This window comes from Schistocerca serialis, chromosome 5, assembly GCF_023864345.2.
Source record: "Schistocerca serialis cubense isolate TAMUIC-IGC-003099 chromosome 5, iqSchSeri2.2, whole genome shotgun sequence".
Classification (NCBI taxonomy): domain Eukaryota; kingdom Metazoa; phylum Arthropoda; class Insecta; order Orthoptera; family Acrididae; genus Schistocerca; species Schistocerca serialis.
This window is the reverse complement of record NC_064642.1, coordinates 604,957,586-604,977,676: the sequence shown is the minus strand read 5'-3', so window position 1 is coordinate 604,977,676 and position 20,091 is coordinate 604,957,586. Positions and strand designations below refer to the sequence as shown.

The 20,091-nt window shown below is 41.0% G+C and overlaps 1 protein-coding gene across 4 annotated transcripts in view; it reads right to left on the bottom strand.

Moving 5' to 3' along the window:
• Window positions 1-3,181: 3,181 nt before the first annotated feature.
• LOC126481198 (uncharacterized) overlaps window positions 3,182-20,091 on the bottom strand; it is a 112,155-nt gene continuing 95,245 nt past the window's right edge. For 2 of the 4 annotated variants that reach the window (XM_050104790.1, XM_050104792.1), the window contains exon 2: window positions 3,182-3,616. In XM_050104790.1, the coding sequence (XP_049960747.1) occupies window positions 3,208-3,576 (369 nt within the window). In that variant the 5' untranslated portion in view covers window positions 3,577-3,616 and the 3' untranslated portion in view covers window positions 3,182-3,207. Of the gene's footprint in view, window positions 3,617-11,721; window positions 11,751-16,742; window positions 16,766-20,091 lie in introns of those variants that run through there. The other 2 variants (XM_050104791.1, XM_050104793.1) reach the window with 2 other exon arrangements.

Sequence of the window (20,091 nt, the reverse complement as noted above, 5' to 3'; positions counted from 1 at the left end):
GAAAACTTCCATTTTATTTTCAGCTTTATACAGTTTTAAATTACTTATAAATACCTCGCCTTCCGGTTTTCTTCATCTAATTTTTTTGCCATTTGGTTCGAGAGTGGGTTGGTTGTACCACGAACAATCTCCCTCCATCCCCCCTCATATGAAATGTGGTGGTGTGAAATAACACACAAAAAAAAGACACGTTGGCACATGTAGGTACAATTTTACGCTGCCTCTTCTAAAGTATTATTTCTGTTTGTCAGTAATCCCAACTTACAGTTGTTTCTTTCCAGAGAGCAATCGAAAACGGTCTATAAATCCGAAATTTGCTAATAGTGCCAGGTATCATACACTGAATGGTGTGTCTAGGAGCTCAGCCGAAATCGATTCGTTACCTTATATCCCTATTTTGTATTCGTCAGGCCTTTCGATTGCCTGAGATTTCGTTGCTCATAAAAGGACGTGGCAAACCCCTCAGTCTGGTTCACAGATGCGTACATGTTACATTTTTCTCTTTGTATGATTATGTATATTAGTGAAACTGGTTGCTTCACAGCTCTGTGCGAAAAAGTGAAAAGGCAAATGTCTCCTTCGCAGAGGTATACATTAGTTAAAATTCTCTGATTGCTTTGATTATGCATATTAGTGAAACCGACGTTTCCCTTATGTTGTTTCGTTGCTGTTAATGTAATGTTATATGCTTTGTGTGTGTGTGTGTGTGTGTGTGTGTGTGAACTTTTTTGAAATACTGTTTGGTGGTGTTGAAGTATGCTTCACAGACAAGTACCTTATTTTATATGCATATCAACGAAATAGTAATTCCTTTTGCTGATTCCCATCCGAGTAAGTAAAGTTTTAAAATTTTAATGCTAATTTTCCTATCTGAGGACTGATTTTACTTGGTGTAGAGATTGCTTCATTAACGTATCACTTAATTTTGGTTCCTCTTATTCAAAGATTTTTTCAAACTTAGCTTCTCTGACGAAGTGATATCATTTGTTTTGTAATTAAAAAATCGCCCTCTGGGATAAACAATAAAGAATTTCACTTTTAATATTGTTCTGTTTTTGCTCAGCACCTTACTACTCCCAGATGCCAGTTCCCTACCAGTTCACTTTGTTTGAGGACTTTGGGGTGACATCTTATTGTTTTGGAAACCTAATTTCAGTTAATCTAAAGTAGTGCACTTAAGTGTAACACAGTGCAGTCACCGATACCAATCAGAGTTATGCATTAAAGTGTTTAATTTGTAATTGGTAATATAAAGTGTTTAATTTGTAATTGGTAATATTAAAAGGTTACGGCTACCAGCTGCTGGAGTGTTATTACTATCTACCATCATTGCGTTTGCTACTACAACATAAATTATTCAGTTATAACATCGACTATAATGACTACAGTTAGCCTTTTCAAATTACCTGATCCCTCACTCTGAAGCGCTTAAAACCACAACAAACAAAAACTTTCCAATTAAAGCCAGAATTTGAAAACAGTAAGATGGCCATTCTGTTAATGATAATGTCAAGGTCACTTTCTTGAACGTTACTTGACTGTGAGGTGGATTTTTACAGGCGTTCCATAGTGTGTGCCACTACCACCTAATGATGAGTGCGTTATACCATTTAGGGATGTCTGACATTCAGCAGTCGAGACAGTAGTATCTGCTGTTGCTTGCGTGTGGGTTACTGTCGTGGCAGACTGGATTCATTACCTGCAGTAACATTGTACAGAAATCTCCTCTCTCGTCTGACATACAGCAAAAATTTATGCTGTGTGTCTGTGTGTACGTTCTTACTTTTCATTGGATAGCCCAGGTTTTTAGTTCTGCCAATCACATTATTTATTAACAACTTCCGTTACTATTAACGTCCTTCCCTGCATGCTTCAAAACACAGTCGTCCTAAAAGTTTTCTTGTAACAAAATTTGTGAGTTATAGTTGCCCCATGTCTCCCCCAGGACTTGAAAAATCCATGTCGAGCATTGCTGCAATATTGTGTGGCTCCTGGACACACCTGTTACAAGTCTGTAGTGCAGTATCGTTCGTGACTGTCATTTAACACTCATTTCCAAATTTCCGCTATACGACTGGATGTTTCATGAAATGTTTGCTAGTTCCATCCGCAGTTCTTTCTTTCTACTAGCTATGATGGAAAGGATTTCGAATATCTGAGTAATTTATCATTCACTGTTTGGCGACAGCATTTTTCTTAGAGTGGTGCAAAGCTGGCAAGGACTCAACCGGCATCGGCAGAGACAGATTCGAAGGCAGAGAAAAAAATGCCTATGGGACAGGGATTTGAGGTTGAAATCCTGGTTCTAACCTCAGTAAAAAAAAAAAGAATACATTTATCATCACATAACCCGATGGACTCTAAAGGACAACGACTTGCTCCTTGAAGAGGTACTAACTGTAACAATTACCTGCAGTAAATGCAACAGCAGCAGCAGTGAATAAATTATGATAAGTTATAATGGCCATTCCCTACCCGTAACAGGTACAGACATATATTAAAACTGCCTTCTTTTCTCTGTGACTTGCTCTTGAACATTGTCACGAATGCATAAGCCCAGAACGCATGTGGAATCATAGTACATTGATTAATTGAAGGACTATATGAAGTCTCACTTGGTTTGGTGTTAGGATTCATTAAACATACCATATAACTGCTAGAGTACACATTGTTCAGCAGAACGCATGCCAGGTGTTTCGTTTTGGATCCGAGGTGCTGCAGCTCACATATTCGCATTTCGTGCATTGTGAACGTACCAATCATATCTCTTGTCTTACTCAGGTGGGAGAGGAAAGCCTATTAGCTCTCCTCTCCCGCATTTCATAGAAGTGTGGTGGTGAAGAGATCACTCCTTTGGGCGTTGGCTAGGCTGATACATATAATCTCTTTCCAAATCAATAAATTTTACCAACAGCCGCACACTTTAAGATATTTTATTTTATTCTCAAAGCAACCAGTTTCGTCAATTCATAATAAAACAAAATATCTTTAAGTCCGTGCGTGCTGATGTCCCCTGGCCGTAATGGACCAACAGAGACATATAATTTCTGGTCATGGACTGACTACAATACGTTGCCACAAATGGCTTACCATTCCCACCTCGCAAACTCGTCAATTAGCTACGATCAGTCCTCACTTATACACTGATTTTAATGAAATTTGGACAAAGTAATTTACACAATGATGATTATTATGCTTTATTCACAGTTAAATTGCGCACAAGTCAGCTGAAATGAAGAAGTGAAGTAGTTTGTGGAGAGCTGTAGCTGGTGCAGGTGCATCGTTCAGCCGCCAAACCGCGTCAGCGTCCGGGTCCGAAGCCGCCACCGCCGAAACCAGGACGGCCTCCTCCAGGGCCGAAGCCACCACCTCCTCCAGGGCCAAAGCCACCACCTCCTCCAGGGCCGAAGCCGCCACCTCCTCCAGGGCCAAAGCCGCCACCTCCTCCAGGGCCGAAGCCGCCACCTCCTCCAGGGCCAAAGCCGCCACCTCCTCCAGGGCCAAAGCCGCCACCACCACCGGGCCTCCCGAAACCTCCGCCAGGACGGCCGAAACCGCCCTGGCCAAACTGCGCATGAGCCAAGGTGGCAACACACAGGAGAAGCGTGAACAGTGTCTGCCAACAGAGGAATAGTGACTACGTCAATGTATGAAGTACATGAGATCCACTTGCGTGTCACAATGAATAAGAAACATTGTCTTCATTACTGTTTTATTAATGATTACTGATTTTGATCCGACTAGCCGATCATCTTTACTAGGGTCCACTTATGTATGATTTGACACTTTAAGACAAAAGAAAAATACACACCATGAAGGAGTCATCCGAATGGGACGGAAATTGGCAGATGTTATTGACTTGTACAGACAAACAATGATTAGCTTTCAGAAAAACTGGATGATCTATTCAAGAGGAAGTGCTGCACAAACTGAAGAAGTCAATAACACGGTGCTCCAACACTGGGCCTTATGCAGGCATTTATTCTGCTTGGTATTGATTGATATATTTGTTCCATGTGGTCCTGGGGGATTTCTTTTTCTTCTTTCTTCTGATTGGTTTGATGTGGCTCACCACGAATTCCTCTCCTGTGCTAACCTCTTCGTCTCAGAGTAGCACTTGCAACCTATGTCCTCAATTAGTTGCTAGATGTATTCCAATCTTCTCTACGTTTTTTGCCCGCTACAGCTCCCTCTAGTCCATGAAAGTCGTTCCCTCATGTCTTAAGAGATGTCCTATCATCCTGTCCCTTCTCCTTATCAGTGTTTTCCACATATTCCTTTCCTCTCCGATTCTGCGCAGAACCTCCTCATTCCTTACCTTATCAGTCCACCTAATTTTCAACATTCGTCTGTAGCACCACATCTCAAGTGCTTCGATTCTCTTCCGTTCCAGTTTTCCCACAGTCCATGTTTCACTATCATAGAATGCTGTACTCTAGATGTACAGTAACATGGGGTGGCCGCGCGGTCTAGAGCGTCTTGTCACGCTCCGCGCGGCTTCCCCAGTCGGAGTTTCGAGTCCTCCCTCGGGCATGGGCGTGTGTGTGTCGTCCTTAGCATAAGTTTGTTTAAGTTAGATTAAGTAGTGTGTAAATTTAAGGACCGATGACATCAGCAGTTTGGTCGCTTAAGACCTTATGACAAATTTCGAAGTTGCAGACGTACATTGTCAGAAATAGCTATCTCAAATTAAGGCCGATATTTGATATTAGTTGATTTCTCTTGACCAGGATTGCTCTTTTTGCCATTGCTAGTCTCCTTTTGATGTCCTCCTTGCTCTGTCCGTCATTGGTTATTTTGCAGCCTATGTATCAGAATTCCTTAACTCCATCTGATTTGTGACCATCAATCCTGATGTAAAGTTTCTCGCTGTTCTCATTTCTACTATTCTCACTACCTTCGTCTTTCTTGGGTTTCCTCTCAATCCATAGTATGAACTCATTAGACAGTTAAATCCGTTCAGCAGATCATGTAATTCTTCTTTTACTCACGATACCAACGTCATCATCGAATCGTCTCATTGATATCCTTTCACCTTTGTTCCACTTCTGAACCTTTCTTTTATTTTCATAATTGCTTCCTCAGTGTGCAGATTGAACAGTAGGGGTGAAAGACTACATCGCTGTCTAATGCCCTTTTCAATCTGTTCTTGGATTTCCACTCTGTAATGTTCCCGCTTGGTAGTTGGGCATATTATGCATTAACCGTTTTTCCCCATAACTTAACCCTATTTTTCTTAGAATTTCAATCATATCGCACCATTTTACATTCTAAGAGGCTTTCAACTGGTCAATAAATCCTACGAAAAGTCTTGATTTTTCATTATTCGTCCTTCCATCATCAACGGCAATGTCAGATTTGCTGGGGGATATCATGCCAAATTCCTTGGCCATCGATCCTGATTGCTGGTCCATATGGCAGGCGACAGTCAGGTTGGTATCTCACTGCCGTACGGAGTGTCTCCAGACACGTTCTCGGCCTGGAGTCTCATTGATTGGAGTACACTTGCCTTCAGTGGTGAATCTCCTCTGAACTGAGCCCCATGACCAGCCAAGACGCGGGGTGTGGGGGTGTGGAGGGGGCTCCTATGATAGACATCCGCTGCAGCCTAACAGTACGATATTATATGTCCCGTACAGGGTACTGCAGGAGCGGATTATTAATGAATAAGAAAATAGGAATGTGAGTAAACAGCATATTTAATGGATTACCGCTGCCAAAATAAGGAAAAAGGCAACACCCTTCCTTATAAAAAAATGGCTCGGAGCACTATGGGACTTAACAGCTGAGGTCATCAGTCCCCTAGAACTTAGACCTACTTAAACCTAACTAACCTAAGGACATCACACACATCCATGCCCATGATTCGAACCTGCGACCGTAGCGGTTGCGCGGTTCCAGACTGAAGCGCCAAGAACCGCTCGGCCACACCAACCGGCCCTTCCTTATAGTACAAGTTTATTTCTCTACCAGGTCCGCAGATCATGAAGAGGCTGAAATAATAGATGAGGTAGAATAAATTATTTGGATTGTTAAGGGAGATGAAATTATGATAGTGATGGAGGAGTGTAAATTAATTGTAGGAAAAGGAAGACAAGTTGAAATAGTAGGAATACATGGGCTGGTAATGAAAGGGGAAGCAGTCTAGTAGAACTCTTCACGGAGAACGGTTAAATCACTACTGATCATTTTAGAATCACCAAATGAGCCATATACAAGTTTAACACCTGGGGACACCGGAAGCTTTTAATAAATTGCACAGTATGATTCCGTGATGACGTTACATTATTTCGGCGATGATGCAGTAGGGTAAAATTATGAACCTGGGATAAGGGACCAGGTCCAAATACGACCGAATCGAAAGTTACAAGCAACAGTCGTCCTAATGCATTTGATAGTACATCTTCTCTACTGCAAGCTCTTTACTTTTCCAATTTTGGGAGGAGGAATTATGGATCAAAACAAAAAAGTCCAGTAAACATGGCCTCTAAAGTGCATAAGTTAAGATCTAAGAGCACTAGTTCATCTTCACTAATGTGAAACTTATCTCTACTACTGAACAAGTGTTCACAGCTCTTAGGGTCCGCAGCTCGTGGTCTAGTGGCTAGCATTGCTGCCCCTGGGTCACGGGACCCCTGGGTTCGATTCCTGGCCGGGTTAGGGATTCTCTCTGCCCGCGGACTGGGTGTTTGTGTTGTCCCCATCATTTTATCCTCATGATCATCGTTTGTGACAGTGGCTAGATTGGGCTGTGGGAAAAAACTGGACAGTGTAAAAATTTGGATTTTGTACGGCCGCTGATGACCGCACAGTTCAGCGCCCCATAAACCAAACATCATCATCATCAACAGCTCTTAGGGAATTCATTTAGATCCCATGTTCAATAGATAATTCTTCCTTGTTTTGTTCCGTAACACCTCGTCCCAAAACATGAAAAGCAAAGCAGTTGCTCCGAGCAAGGTGGCACAGTGATTACCATATTGGATTCCCATTCGGTAGGACGAAAATTCAAACCCCCGTCTGGTCATCCTGATTTAGGTTTTCCGTGACTTCCCTAAATCGCTTCAGGCAAATGCCGGGATAGTTCCTTCGAAAGGGCACGGCAGACTCCCTTCCCCATACTTCCCTAGTCCGAAGGGGTCGATAGCCACCCTGTTTGGTCCTCCTCCACCCCGCACCCATCCCCCCCCCCTCCCAGATCAACCAATTAACCAAAGAATTTGCAGTAGAAGAGGTCCACTATCAGAGTTATCATTACGATTATCGATTGTAACTTTCGACAAGGTCGTTTCCAGACCAGGGCTCCTTACCACAAACTGGTACATTTACCTTTTACTATCATCCCTGAAAGTTTGTAACATCTTCACGGAATCACCCGGTAAGGCAGAGATTTCGAAATAATATTTGAAACTGAGAAACATATGACAATCCTTTATTGGTTGTGAAATTCACTTTAAATCGGAAGAAATTTCTGAGCAGAAAACTAGAGAGACTTGACGTGTAAGTCACAACAGCCGGGTGTAGCTGAGATTTCCAAAGAAAGCATTATAATGAACGGACTGCATCTTTGAAAAGGCTTATAGCAAACGACGAATGAGTAACTTTGAGCGACGGATTGTGAAGAGAGCATAGAAGCACCTTTATAGAGAGGCAAGAGAGGCAAGAACGAAGTACAAATCCTGCCGCGGTGGCCGAGCGGTTCTAGGCGCTTCAGTCCGGAACCGCGCGACTGCTACGATCGCAGGTTCGAATCCTGCCTCGGGCATGAATAAGTGTGATGTCCTTAGGTCAGTTAGAGTTAAGTTGTTCTAAGTTCTAGGGGACTCATGACCTCAGATGTTAAGTCCCGAGACATATATTTTAATCGGCGAAAGGAGAAAATGTAAAAACCTATCCAGTAAATCATGCAAAACGAAATACAAACGTTTAAATATGAGACTGGCAATGCAAAGGTGCACAGCGGGAATAGACATAAGAAAATGCATGTCTTCGGGAACGATAGATGAAGCCTATAGGGAAATACAAGAAATCTTTAGAGAAAGGAGAAGCAGCTGTACCAACACCGGTACTAAAGAGTTCAGATGGCAACGCAGTATCAATCAGATAATGTAAGTCTGAAAGGTGGAAAGAATATATAGAAGGGTTATACAAATGAAGCAAACATTAAGACAATATTATGGAGAGGGGAGAGGAAATATCAATTTGAGGCTGAAGATATCGTATTTGAAAGGGTACCGAGAGGCCAAAGTCACAACACGGCTCGTGGAGTGGACGAAATTCTCATAGAATTATCGAGAAAGATTTCATTAAAGAAAAACAGTAAGTGTCTTACATCAAATAATAACCCCGTGAATGCTCGATAAGAGCGTCACCAGTCTCCGACAGTAATTCTTGTTGTGCGCGGTACGTATCTCCAAGATGTTTCAGATAAGGTGTTTACCTCTGCAACTTACTAAATAATAAGCTCGATGAGCTGTTGGAAGTCGGTTAGATTGTAGAACATATCCTTACACTACTGTACATAAGGCACGTCGCCCAATGGCATGCATGAAAAAAAAGGTTCTGTCTGCAACGTGGAATAATTAATCCTAGATTACTTTGAAAAATGCATCGAGGAAGATTTTCGTTCTTGATATCATAAATTTTGCTTCTCGTCTGTAGGTCATTTAGAAAGAGTAGCGACTTATGACGCAAGGAAAATGGGCACTTGTTTTGACATTTCACTTAAATGAACATTTCGATATCAAAGCATCCTTCTGAAAGCAACCAATAAAGTGCAACATGTTGCATCCCCTCTTAAAACTATGAACGTTTCTACCTCGATAACGTAGATTGGTGGAAATTAGAATTAAGTTAATCTGTATGCGTTTTCAATACAGCAACTGCATTTTGCGAAACAATAATGTTTTATGTAACAAAAATTAAAGTTTCTTGCAGCAACTCCCTGGAAAATAACGAAATAAACAATTTCGTCACTCTGAAGATAGAGCAACATTTCTTATGTTACCTGTCTAAATAAATATTCCTTTCATTTATTAACTAGTAAGTTACAGAGGAAAACTCCTTATCCGAAACACTTTTTAATGAGTATGAAAACCTTGTCAGCTTTACTTTTGGACAGGTATTGTGGTATGACTGAAGGAAAGATAAAAGATAGGGTTTAACGCCGCGTCGACATTGAGGTCATTAGAGACGGAGCACAATCTCGGATTGGGTTAATAAGAGGAGAGAAACTGGCCGTATTCTTTCAAATGAACCATCGGGGCATTTGCCTGGAGCGATTTAGAAAAATCACGGAAATCCTGAATGTGGACTCAGGTTTGAACAGTCGTCCTCCAGAATGCGAGTCCAGCGTGCTAACCACTGCGCCGCCTCGCTCGGTACGTGTTACGACCGGTTTCGTTTCTCTGATCATCTTCAGGTTTGCCGAGTTATGTTGAAGTTTAGATACAGATGGTGTGTAATATTATAGACAACATCCAAGAGCAGTGATCGTAAAACTAGTGCTACAAAATATATAGATTCAATGTGAATTTTTTTTACTCGCAATATGCAGCTTCCACTTTCTCTCTTTATCCCTGCCCTCTCTCTCTCTCTCTCTCTCTCTCACACACACACACACACACACTGTGTATTACAAACAGACACACACACACACATACACACATTTGTACTTTTCATCAAAACTTTAGTAGTACACTGACAAACTACTGAGACAGCAATTCGAAAAGTGCTTCTCATTGAGAGGTCAATGTATGGGAACGTGGTCTTAAAATGTATTCCCTACCTGTCCCAAACAGACACACGGAATAAATTCTAGGCCGTTAACTGTCAGTCTTATTCACCTCTGCAACAGCATTCTTTTTCCCATAGTACTCCAAATGCTTTCCTTCCTAAGCACTGACAAAATGTCCCTCTTATATCCCGCAAATGATGCTTTGTGTCATTACTAAAACTTGTACTGACGCGGAGGTATGTTTTAGTGCGCTTACATTTTTCAGTATCAGCTGATACTTAATCCCTTAATGACGTTCGTTGAGAATCCGCATCATACCGAAGCGACTCTAACGGATGGAAGGTTGATTGGTTTTCAGTGCCAGTGAGTGTGGGTGCAGTTTCTACGCGATGTTACCAGCGCTTATGATACATTTTACTGTCTCCTGAGTGTTTTGGGTACTCCTAGAGCGACTTGCCGTTCGCGCAGTTGCTTGCTACGAACACACACACACACAGACACACACACACACACACGCACACACACACACACACACAAACACAAACACACACATGCAAACGAGGAGTTATCGTAATTGTTTGGACGATTATTGCTAGATACAGAGCGAAGTTCAGTTCTGAAAAATATTTATTTACTTATAATACCTATGACATGAAGTAAATCACATATTGATGTAATAAACTAATTGCACGTGAAAGTTAATTCCAAAAAAATTATTTGTTTAAAGTAATCACAAGCGGGCATTTATGTGTCTTCATAGGCACATGAAAGAGATGAAATTATGTGAAATGAAATAAAATATTCAGTTTTTTTCAAAGCACCATATACTTCAATTTATTACAAGTTTCCAATAATTCAAGTGAACAGTCGAACTTAGCATTTTTGGCTGATTACTTTTCACTGCTAATACTTTGAAGGTTTTATTTTATTAACGATGCATCATCCAAAATATTTGCTCCACGAAATGAAAATGACAATTTGAAAGTTAAGTACATCTTGCGGAGAAGGACAGTGACAGTTCCAAAATTAGCGATAATAAAAATAGTTGTCTACCATAATTGAAGTTTAGAACAGCAGTACCACTTTGTAAGTAGGAAAAAGGCATGAGAAATAAGGAGAAGTAGGCATTCGGTCAGTGCAGAGACAGAACAACTACGCAAGAAGCATTAGGGCCCAACTAGACCGGTTCCGCTTGAACTGATGCAGTACGTCATTATCCGGACATTACAGCCGCAAGACCAAATTTTAGGGAAGAGACAATATTCTTGTGCTGTAACTGTAACTAACGATCTTCTGTGTGTATAAAAGAGAATAAATTCATCCCAAGAATTTCGCGAATACGGCTATATTTTGTAATATACAGTTATTTGAATTGTATCCCATCACTTTTTTTATTTTTAACAATGTAAATCCTATCAATGCATCACCGATATGTTAAATAATTTTCTTTTTCAAATTGAATGTTGTCAGCTTTTTATTTCTCAAATGCCTCTGGTTGCAAACGTGAGGCATACCCAATTACACCTGAGAGGTATAACACATGTTAGAATTGACCTTACGTACCCTTAAATACTTCGTTACTAGTTACCCAATATGATTTTTCCAATTTTCTTCCAAACAGAAATTTGTTCAGATATTAAGAGGATAAAGCTTTCTTTTTGTAAGTTAAGGTGTGGTTTAGACCAATAATTATTGTAAGCTGATGATCAGTAGCTATGCATCAGCAGCAGAAGACGCTCATAAGTAGCGTCAGACAGTTACAAAGTAAATCTAAAAATAAGTTCATCGGAATGAAACGATAATTTTAGCGCTCTTGAAACGATAAGATGATGACGATATCATCTCCCGACGCCACAAGCCACTCGAGATTCGTCTCCATTACAGCCTGTACTCAGTGCCCAGTAAGTAAATCCACGCGAAGTGTTGACAATGATGGCAACGAAATCTTATTCTTATATGCGTGGCGAAGACGCGGAGGCACTCACCAGCAGTTTAGCCATGGTGTGGTCCGCAGCTAGCAACACCGTGTGGCGTTTGGTGGCCGAACGTGGCTTATATATACAATCGTAACCTTGTACGCTGTTTAGTAAATATTAACTGTCCAAACAGTGTACCGGGCGGATTGTTTTCGCGACTTCAGCGGGAATTTCATGGCCGTGGTGGTTTCGGCAGCAGGTATCAAACAAGAGTTTCATTGCCCTGTCGAAAAGCAGCCTTTACTGCTGACTCATTCAGTATGCGCTATTGTGAGCTAATTCCTTGATGGTAGCGGACGCTGAAATTTATCATCTATGAGATAAGACATTGTCTCTAACGCATTACGTGTGGAGAAATTATAATGAAACATTCCATTTGGCTCTAACAACAAGAGCAGATAATCATAAAATTGTAGTTGTGCAAGCGATGTATGACGTTTGTGACAGGATTCACCCAGTTTGGGAAAGTGAATGGTGCTCCACATTCAAGACGTCACCTCCAATACGGAGAACATAAAAAATAACGTCTGGATATTTTGACTGAGAGATCGCAAGAGGTTAATCCACCGCGAATGCAGACAGAATTTCATTCCACTTTTACGGTCTGTTAAGTCTAGCCGTGGCCGGCATTACACTCAGATGGTACAAGACATGGCCCTAGTTCTTTCATAGCCCAATAGAGTGAACTTTTGTCCCTCATGCATTAATTTACTTTCAATTGTTGGCTGAGATACACAAGAAGAGACATGAGTATAGCTTACGCATCGCGTTTTGGGGCTACATTGCTCTGCAGCCACCTCCAAGATCGGAAAATGAGTCATGCCGCGGCGTCTAAATGTATTGGGAAATCAAAGTCATTTGTATTAAAAAGGGTAACGAGCTATAAATTGCTTAAAAACGTGGAGAATTTTGAAGAACGTGGCTCAGTCTGTTAAGTGAATCGAAAAACGGGAAAAAGAATTTTAACCTTTTTTCGGGAAACCCGTTCGTAACACTACGTCAAGTGCAACCAAAATTCGATTTGAAAAAGCTGTCAACGCTAATTAGACGGCTTGGAAGTCTCTTGCAGGAAAACTTGGTTTCAAGCATGCCTCGGAGATGCCAAGCAATTATCGATGCTAAGGGTGGCTGGACGTATTATTAATTGTAACCGCATTTTCCTATCGTTCATATATCTGGTGTACGTATATGTTTTAGTTTTTTGTCAAAAACATTTTTCTACTGATTAACCCGACCACGATCTTACTTTACAGACTGTATATTAGCATCCTTCTCCATCTTTGCTTGAGTGTTGTGTTTTTATGTGTAACCGTTTATTGTGTCTCTGTAAGTACAAGGCGGTGTCGTTTTGATGTACAGGGAGGAATCTGGTGCTGAAAAAACTCACGATTAGTGACAAGAAGGCCACCGAGTCTCTGATCATTGTCAACTGCGACACATGGTTGCAATCGACACGGCCCTGCAGCGAAATTTAGATATTAATCCAGAAAACTGGTACACGGAAAAGGCACATTGATACCTGCTGCATTTCGGACAATGACGACAGTCTATTCCACCATCACTACTTCCCACATTCTTCGACGTTTTATTGTCATCTACACCTTTCTTAGGAAATGCGCTCTTATACATATGACTCAGCATTTTTTTGTATGCCGTATATCATAAGAGCTTAGTGGGGTACCAGATAGTGTTCCGTACTTGGTCTCCACTTTTGATACAGCGCCGGCCGAAGTGGCCGTGCGGTTAAAGGCGCTGCAGTCTGGAACCGCGAGACCGCTACGGTCGCAGGTTCGAATCCTGCCTCGGGCATGGATGTTTGTGATGTCCTTAGGTTAGTTAGGTTTAACTAGTTCTAAGTTCTAGGGGACTAATGACCTCAGCAGTTGAGTCCCATAGTGCTCAGAGCCATTTGAACCATTTTTGATACAGCATTAACTCCGGGCGGCCGGATATAACGGTATCTCACTGTCCTAGTACTGCTGCTGGTACGTTGATTTGGGCAATATTTAACACATTTTACGTAGAATGATTTTTATTAAATTTGGATTAGATACAAAAGTATGGTTTTGGACATTTATTTTTATTTTAGTTTTCTTACCATTCACGATTTTTTGTTTACTGTGTATTGATAAGATGGAGCACGTGAAACCTGAGATTTCAGCATTCACAATTATTTAGGGTCTTTTACATTAATCAAGGCCTTCAAATCAGCTCGCTACTTTTGTTCCTTGGATGCCGTTTGTCTAAAATATCGTATTTATGTATGTTGTTACGGATTCCTACTTTGCTTGCTGGTGACCTGCACCACGTGGGTTCGTTGTTACCTTTTTACGTCTCTTACACCGTTTCTACAATTTTTTTACCTATCACGTTTGTTGTACATGCCAGTTATTTTAAGTTGGGCACTGTTTCATATTTTCCTCTTTTTCAGAATTTACATTTGTTTGAGATTGTGTTGTTTTATGCTGTCATAGGTTTAAAGTATATCAGTGGTTACCGTAGAAGATTCCAGCTTTCTCACATATACTAATAATCACACATATGATTGCTGTGAAACATTTTCCTACTGTTTGTTTTTATGTTCATGTACTTTTATCCATTTTATGATTTAAGATATATATATATATATATATATATATATATATATATATATATATTGACGTGTACATCAATAAATAATGTTGAAGTACTGTAGTATCGTATATTTTACATCAATTAAGTTATTAGACAGAGGCATTCCGATAAACAGGACCTGAAGATAACGCAAATTCAGCGTTGAAACTAGTCATCTGGATAATAAATACTCTGAAAATACGGCTCTGGTGTTCAACTTCCATTACTTATATTGTCAGCCGCTGTCCCACACCCACAACATGGATGGACTAACGCAAGTACTTGAGTATACCACCACAATGCTAGAGTCTCTGAGAAACATTAGGTTTCGGAAACAGATACCGAAACAGCAAATTTAACATTGTCGGTAATGTCCAAAGAAAGATAGTTCCCCGATTTTTGAATTAAATTAAAGTTTCCAAAACAAATGCTTCCCTTTACAGGGTGGTGTACGCATTCTGGAGCTTCCAGATAGATTACAAATTGAGATGATCTTGGTGTCTATGAGAACTCCCACGCCAACTTACGTATCCAACAAGGTTTCGTCTACAGCGTTTAGAACTTACATCTACGAAAGTGTACATAACACTTCACTTTTCAGTAGCGCGCACACACTGACACACACGCACACACTGACACACACACGCACACACACACACACACACACACACACGCACACACACACACACACACACAGGCGCGCGCGCGCGCGCGCGTGCGCGCACACACACATACACACACACATCTTGGCTGTCGAATGATTTTTTACAATTAAGCAGCTCTCTCAAAATGAGAAAATTCACGTACTAATTACCATTCCACATGAAAAAACTAGGATTTCGGATGTATGTCTTTCGGCAAACTCCAGCATGAGTGTCAGACCGAATCTTACCAGTATTATTTGCTCCTATGGATATTGTTAGCAAATTTACCACTGATATGCTGGAATTCAAAAAGACGTATTGCAGCAAGTTATCATGGATGATTGCGGCTTGTTCCATAAATAAGTATGATAGGACTACTAATTTTAATTACCTATTTAAAGAACTATGCCTGAGACTTCCCGTAGAAACACCATTATTCATGAGAAAGTGATACTTAATATTTAACATGCAGCAAGAACCTCCCTTTGTATCACCTGGTGTAACGGCTGGCAACTTTTTCGATGAAAAAAGAAGAATATATGATTTGGGATTAACGTTACACCAAAGACGTGCTCAAACACAGAGAAATATAACAACTCAGTTACTTAACGACTCTGTAGCGTAAGTTTGTTAAATACAGGGTTTCCAACTTTTAATTGGAGTCCTCTACGCCGAGCAAACATATGGAAACAGAAGTAAGAAGGCCTGAGTACATGTACTCAACAGGGATCTTAATTCATAGCTGAGATCTTGCGAAATCGCAAATTATCTCAGAAAGTGGTAATTAAGCACCATTTTTACGGAAAAATTTGCTAAAATGTGTGACATGTTAATCCTAAAATACAATCGGAATGGATATTGGTTGGACTGGCTTCGCCTCTCACAGAAAATACATGAAAAACGGCATCTAATATCAGTCGAAAAGTACCTAGGCAATTGCAGGAACTTGTTTGTTGCGTGTAACGAATAATGTTCAATAGCTCGTATTAATCGCTTTCATAATGACTAATGACTATCAAAGTAGTTTACAGTTTCGCAAGCTCTTCTGTGACTCGGAGGGAAAAGACCATAAATAAATTTCGCCATAAAATTTACCCTTTCCTGTATATTACAGTGATTTTCACAGTACAGTTTGCGTGCTACACATAGAGCTTAAGCAAAACTCCTGCGAACAACTATTTTCACTGTTACTTCAATTGAAAGTCAATTCTGTTTCACATGCATGATCACAAAAGTCTATTCAACATTAAACACTAAAAATCACTTTAGAAACATCCTTCACTAATGTCATTGTACTCTACACCGCTCCCGTCACTGACGACCGAATGTATGAATCAAATACTAGTAAGGTTTCCTTTTTTCAGTTTTGAGTCCTTTGTAAATACGGTACCAATCCGGACTATAGAGATTTTGCACAGACTCTATTGCGCCAAATTGTGCAACAGAAAAATGGTTCAAATGGCTCTGAGCACTATGGGACTTAACTGCTGAGGTCATCAGTCCCCTAGAACTTAGAACTACTTAAACCTAACTAACCTAACGACATCACACATATCCATGCCCGAGGCAGGATTCGAACCTGCGACCGCAGCGGTCGCGCGGTTCCAGACTGTAGCGCCTAGAACCGCTCGTCCACTTCGGCCGGCGCAACAGAAACAGGGAAGTAAAAATAGGTGTACTAAATCTACTAGAATCACTGCACACAGCATAGCTTTTCTGAGAGCGTACCGGCAAGGACTTAAACATAAAATGTTACGATACAGAGAGACTCACCAGCAGTCTAGTCATGACTTTGTCCCGGGAAGCAACGCTTCTGCGTGGTAGTCTTACCTCGTTTATATACTGTTTCGTAACCTTGGAAATTATTTCTAAATACTCCTTACTCAGATAGTGAGGCGTAATGATTGTTTCCGTAACATCGACGGCAATTTTCGACAAGTAGCATTTTCAGAAGAGGAACAAAGAGGCATGTGGAAATTTGTTGGTTAAGTAGCCTTGCTGGGGAATGCGAGGAAGCGGAATTTGGAATTAATTTTTTTTCTTTACAACAGTAAAATAGGATGCAGGAAATTAGTGGCTGAAAGGCGAAGGCCAAGATGAAGCAATCACCAGACGCGAATTGCTTTTCTCCGAAAAAAAATCTTGAAAACGCATAGCTATAAACGTGTATTGTTCACGCATTAGAGTAATATTTATTATCCTGTAATATAGGGGGTAAGTAAATTTGCCAATATGGGAAACTAAATTTTCATCAAACCGTTGCTGCTAATAGAAGCTCTCCGTCTACACATATAAGTGCTGTGCTAAAGATTTACCAGAACAAAATGTCTCATGAATGGGAGCTGTATGATTTTTTCTGAAGACTTACATAGTGGCTTACTCTCATTCAGTTGAAGTAACTTCAGCGACTTGACGTCTTCCTTCAATTGCAACAATTTGCTGTGCTTGGCCTTCTACACTGAAGCGCCAAAGAAACTCGTATAGGCATGCGTACTCAAATACAGATATACGTAAACAGGCAGAAAACGGCTATGCAGTCGGTAACGCCCATATAAGACAACAAGTGTCTGGTGCAGTTGTTATATCGGTTACTGCTGCTACAACAGCATGTTATCAAGATTTAAGTGAGCTTGAACGTTGTGTTACAGTCGGTGCACGAGCGGTGGGACACAGCACTGCCGAGTTAGCGAGGAAGTGGGGATTTTCCCGTATGGCCATTTCAAGAGTGTACCATCAATGTCACGAGTCCGGTAAAACATGAAATGCCCAACATCACTGACGCAGGAAAAAGATACTGCAAGAACCGGACGAACGATGACTGAAGAGAATCGTTCAACGTGATAGATGTGAACCATTCTGCAAATTGCTGCAGATTTCAACGCTGGGTCACCAACAAATGTCAGCGTGATAACCATTCAGTGAAACATCTTCAGTATGGGCATTCGGAGCCGAAGGCCCATCTTGTGTACCCTTGATGACTGCACGACACAAATCTTTACGCCTCGCGCCGGCCTGTGTGGCCGTGCGGTTAAAGGCGCTTCAGTCTGGAACCGCGTGACCGCTACGGTGGCAGGTTCGAATCCTGCCTCGGGCATGGATGTGTGTGATGTCCTTAGGTTGGTTAGGTTTAATTAGTTCTAAGTTCTAGGCGACTGATGGCCTCAGAAGTTAAGTCGCATAGTGCTCAGAGCCATTTGAACTATTTACGCCTCGCCTGGGCCTGTCAACACCGACATAGTATTGTTGATGGCTGGAAAAATGGTGCCTATTGTGTGAATCGGATGGATGTGTACAGGTATGGAGACAACGTCATGAATTCATGGGCCCTGCATGTCAGCAGAGGACTGTTCAAGGTGGTGAAGTCTCTGTAATGGCGTGGGGCGTGCGCAGTTGCGGTGATTTGGGACCCTTGATACGTCTAGATTCTGACAGGTGACACGTACGTAAGTATCCTGCCTGATCACCTGCATCCATTCATGTCCATTGCGCATTCCGACCTGCTTGGACAATTACAGCTGGACAGTGCGACCAGGTATGTCCAGAATTGCTACAGAGAGGCTCTAGGAGCACTCTCCGGAGTTTGAAGACTTCCGCTGGCCACCACACTCCTCAGACATAAACATTATTGAGAATATCTGAGATGCCTTGCACGTGCTGTTAAGAAGGCATCTCCGCCCTCTCGAATTCTTATGGATTTGTGGAAAGCCCTGCGGGATTCATGGTGTCAGTTCCCTCCAGCACTACCTCAGAAATTAGTCAAGTCCATGCTACCTCGTGTTGCGGCACTTCTGCGAGTCGCGGAGGACCTAACGATATTAGGCAGGTCAGTCGGCGTCTTTGGCTATTTATATGCGTTTTTCTGAAGACTTACATAGTGCCTTACCCTCATTTAGTTAGAGCAACTCCAACGATTTGACGTCTTCCTTTAATTGGAAATCGACTGAAAAAGTGGAATTGCACTGTTTAGCATGTGCCCAGCATATATAAACAGATATGCTATTGGGCACCGTATTTGTATCATGTAAAACGCGTCTGTGTGCAACATTTATGCGGACGTGACATTTTGGGCTAGTTGCTGCGCGTTTTTAAATTTTTAAATTAGTTTAGTGCTAACAAACGATTATAGTGTGCTGAGTTTTATCCTCTTGACATCATGTGAATGAGGTTCAGCGTAAGATGAACACGTTTTACCACAGCAAGAGTTTACGACTGGAAGATGACAGCTCAGACCGTTGAAACCGCTTGTCTTGAGTAAAAAAAATTTGTGCGATATTGGGTTTTGAGTCCATTTTATAACTTTTTTATCTAAAATTGTGGTAAGTCATTTTATATTTAGCAGTAGTTCATTTCAGAAGATAACAAAATGTTATTTACAGTTCTGCAAGAGAGTAAAATATCATCTGGCAATAGAGAACCAGGTAAAGAAACACGTGTTTCAAGTGCAGCACACTCAGTGGCAAATCACACACTGTCCACTGACAACCACAGCGAAGTGTTAAAATATTCATTTGAGGACGCACAACTGCACAACTGCACCAAAATATTAGTATATTCATTTGAGAACAAATAGTTTAAGGTGTAAGCAGACTCAAGGATTCGTTATAAAGTGTCTCCCTCCTTTTCATGTTGAGATAAACAGACTCTGCAGAATCCATACTGACTGTATAATGCACAAGTATACCGTGTTGCGTATCAAAAATTCATGATAAAATCATAAATGCATTGAAGTTAAATTCCTTTGAGAAAACAAGTTCTAGTAATTGACTTAGGGGATCAAAAGTCTTATACATGACTCTTAAACAGAAACAAATTTTAGTGAATAAATGAATAACAGTAAGTTATAAATACCTGAATATAAAATCTACATCATGTGAATAGGCACATCAGCTCAGCGCTTGTTGAAAACTCAAAATATGTACAGCCACAGATAATTGCATAAGTGTGACAAGTTTCTTGAAGTACAGTGGTAAATATTAAGTCCAGGCCCACCACCACAAGGTTGTACACTTGTTCTATACAAATTCACTTTCTGATGGTACAGTACACAGTGTACCATGAAGTACATGTTTTGATTCAGAACATGCAAAATGTGTGATGTTCCACTGAATGCCATACAGATTTG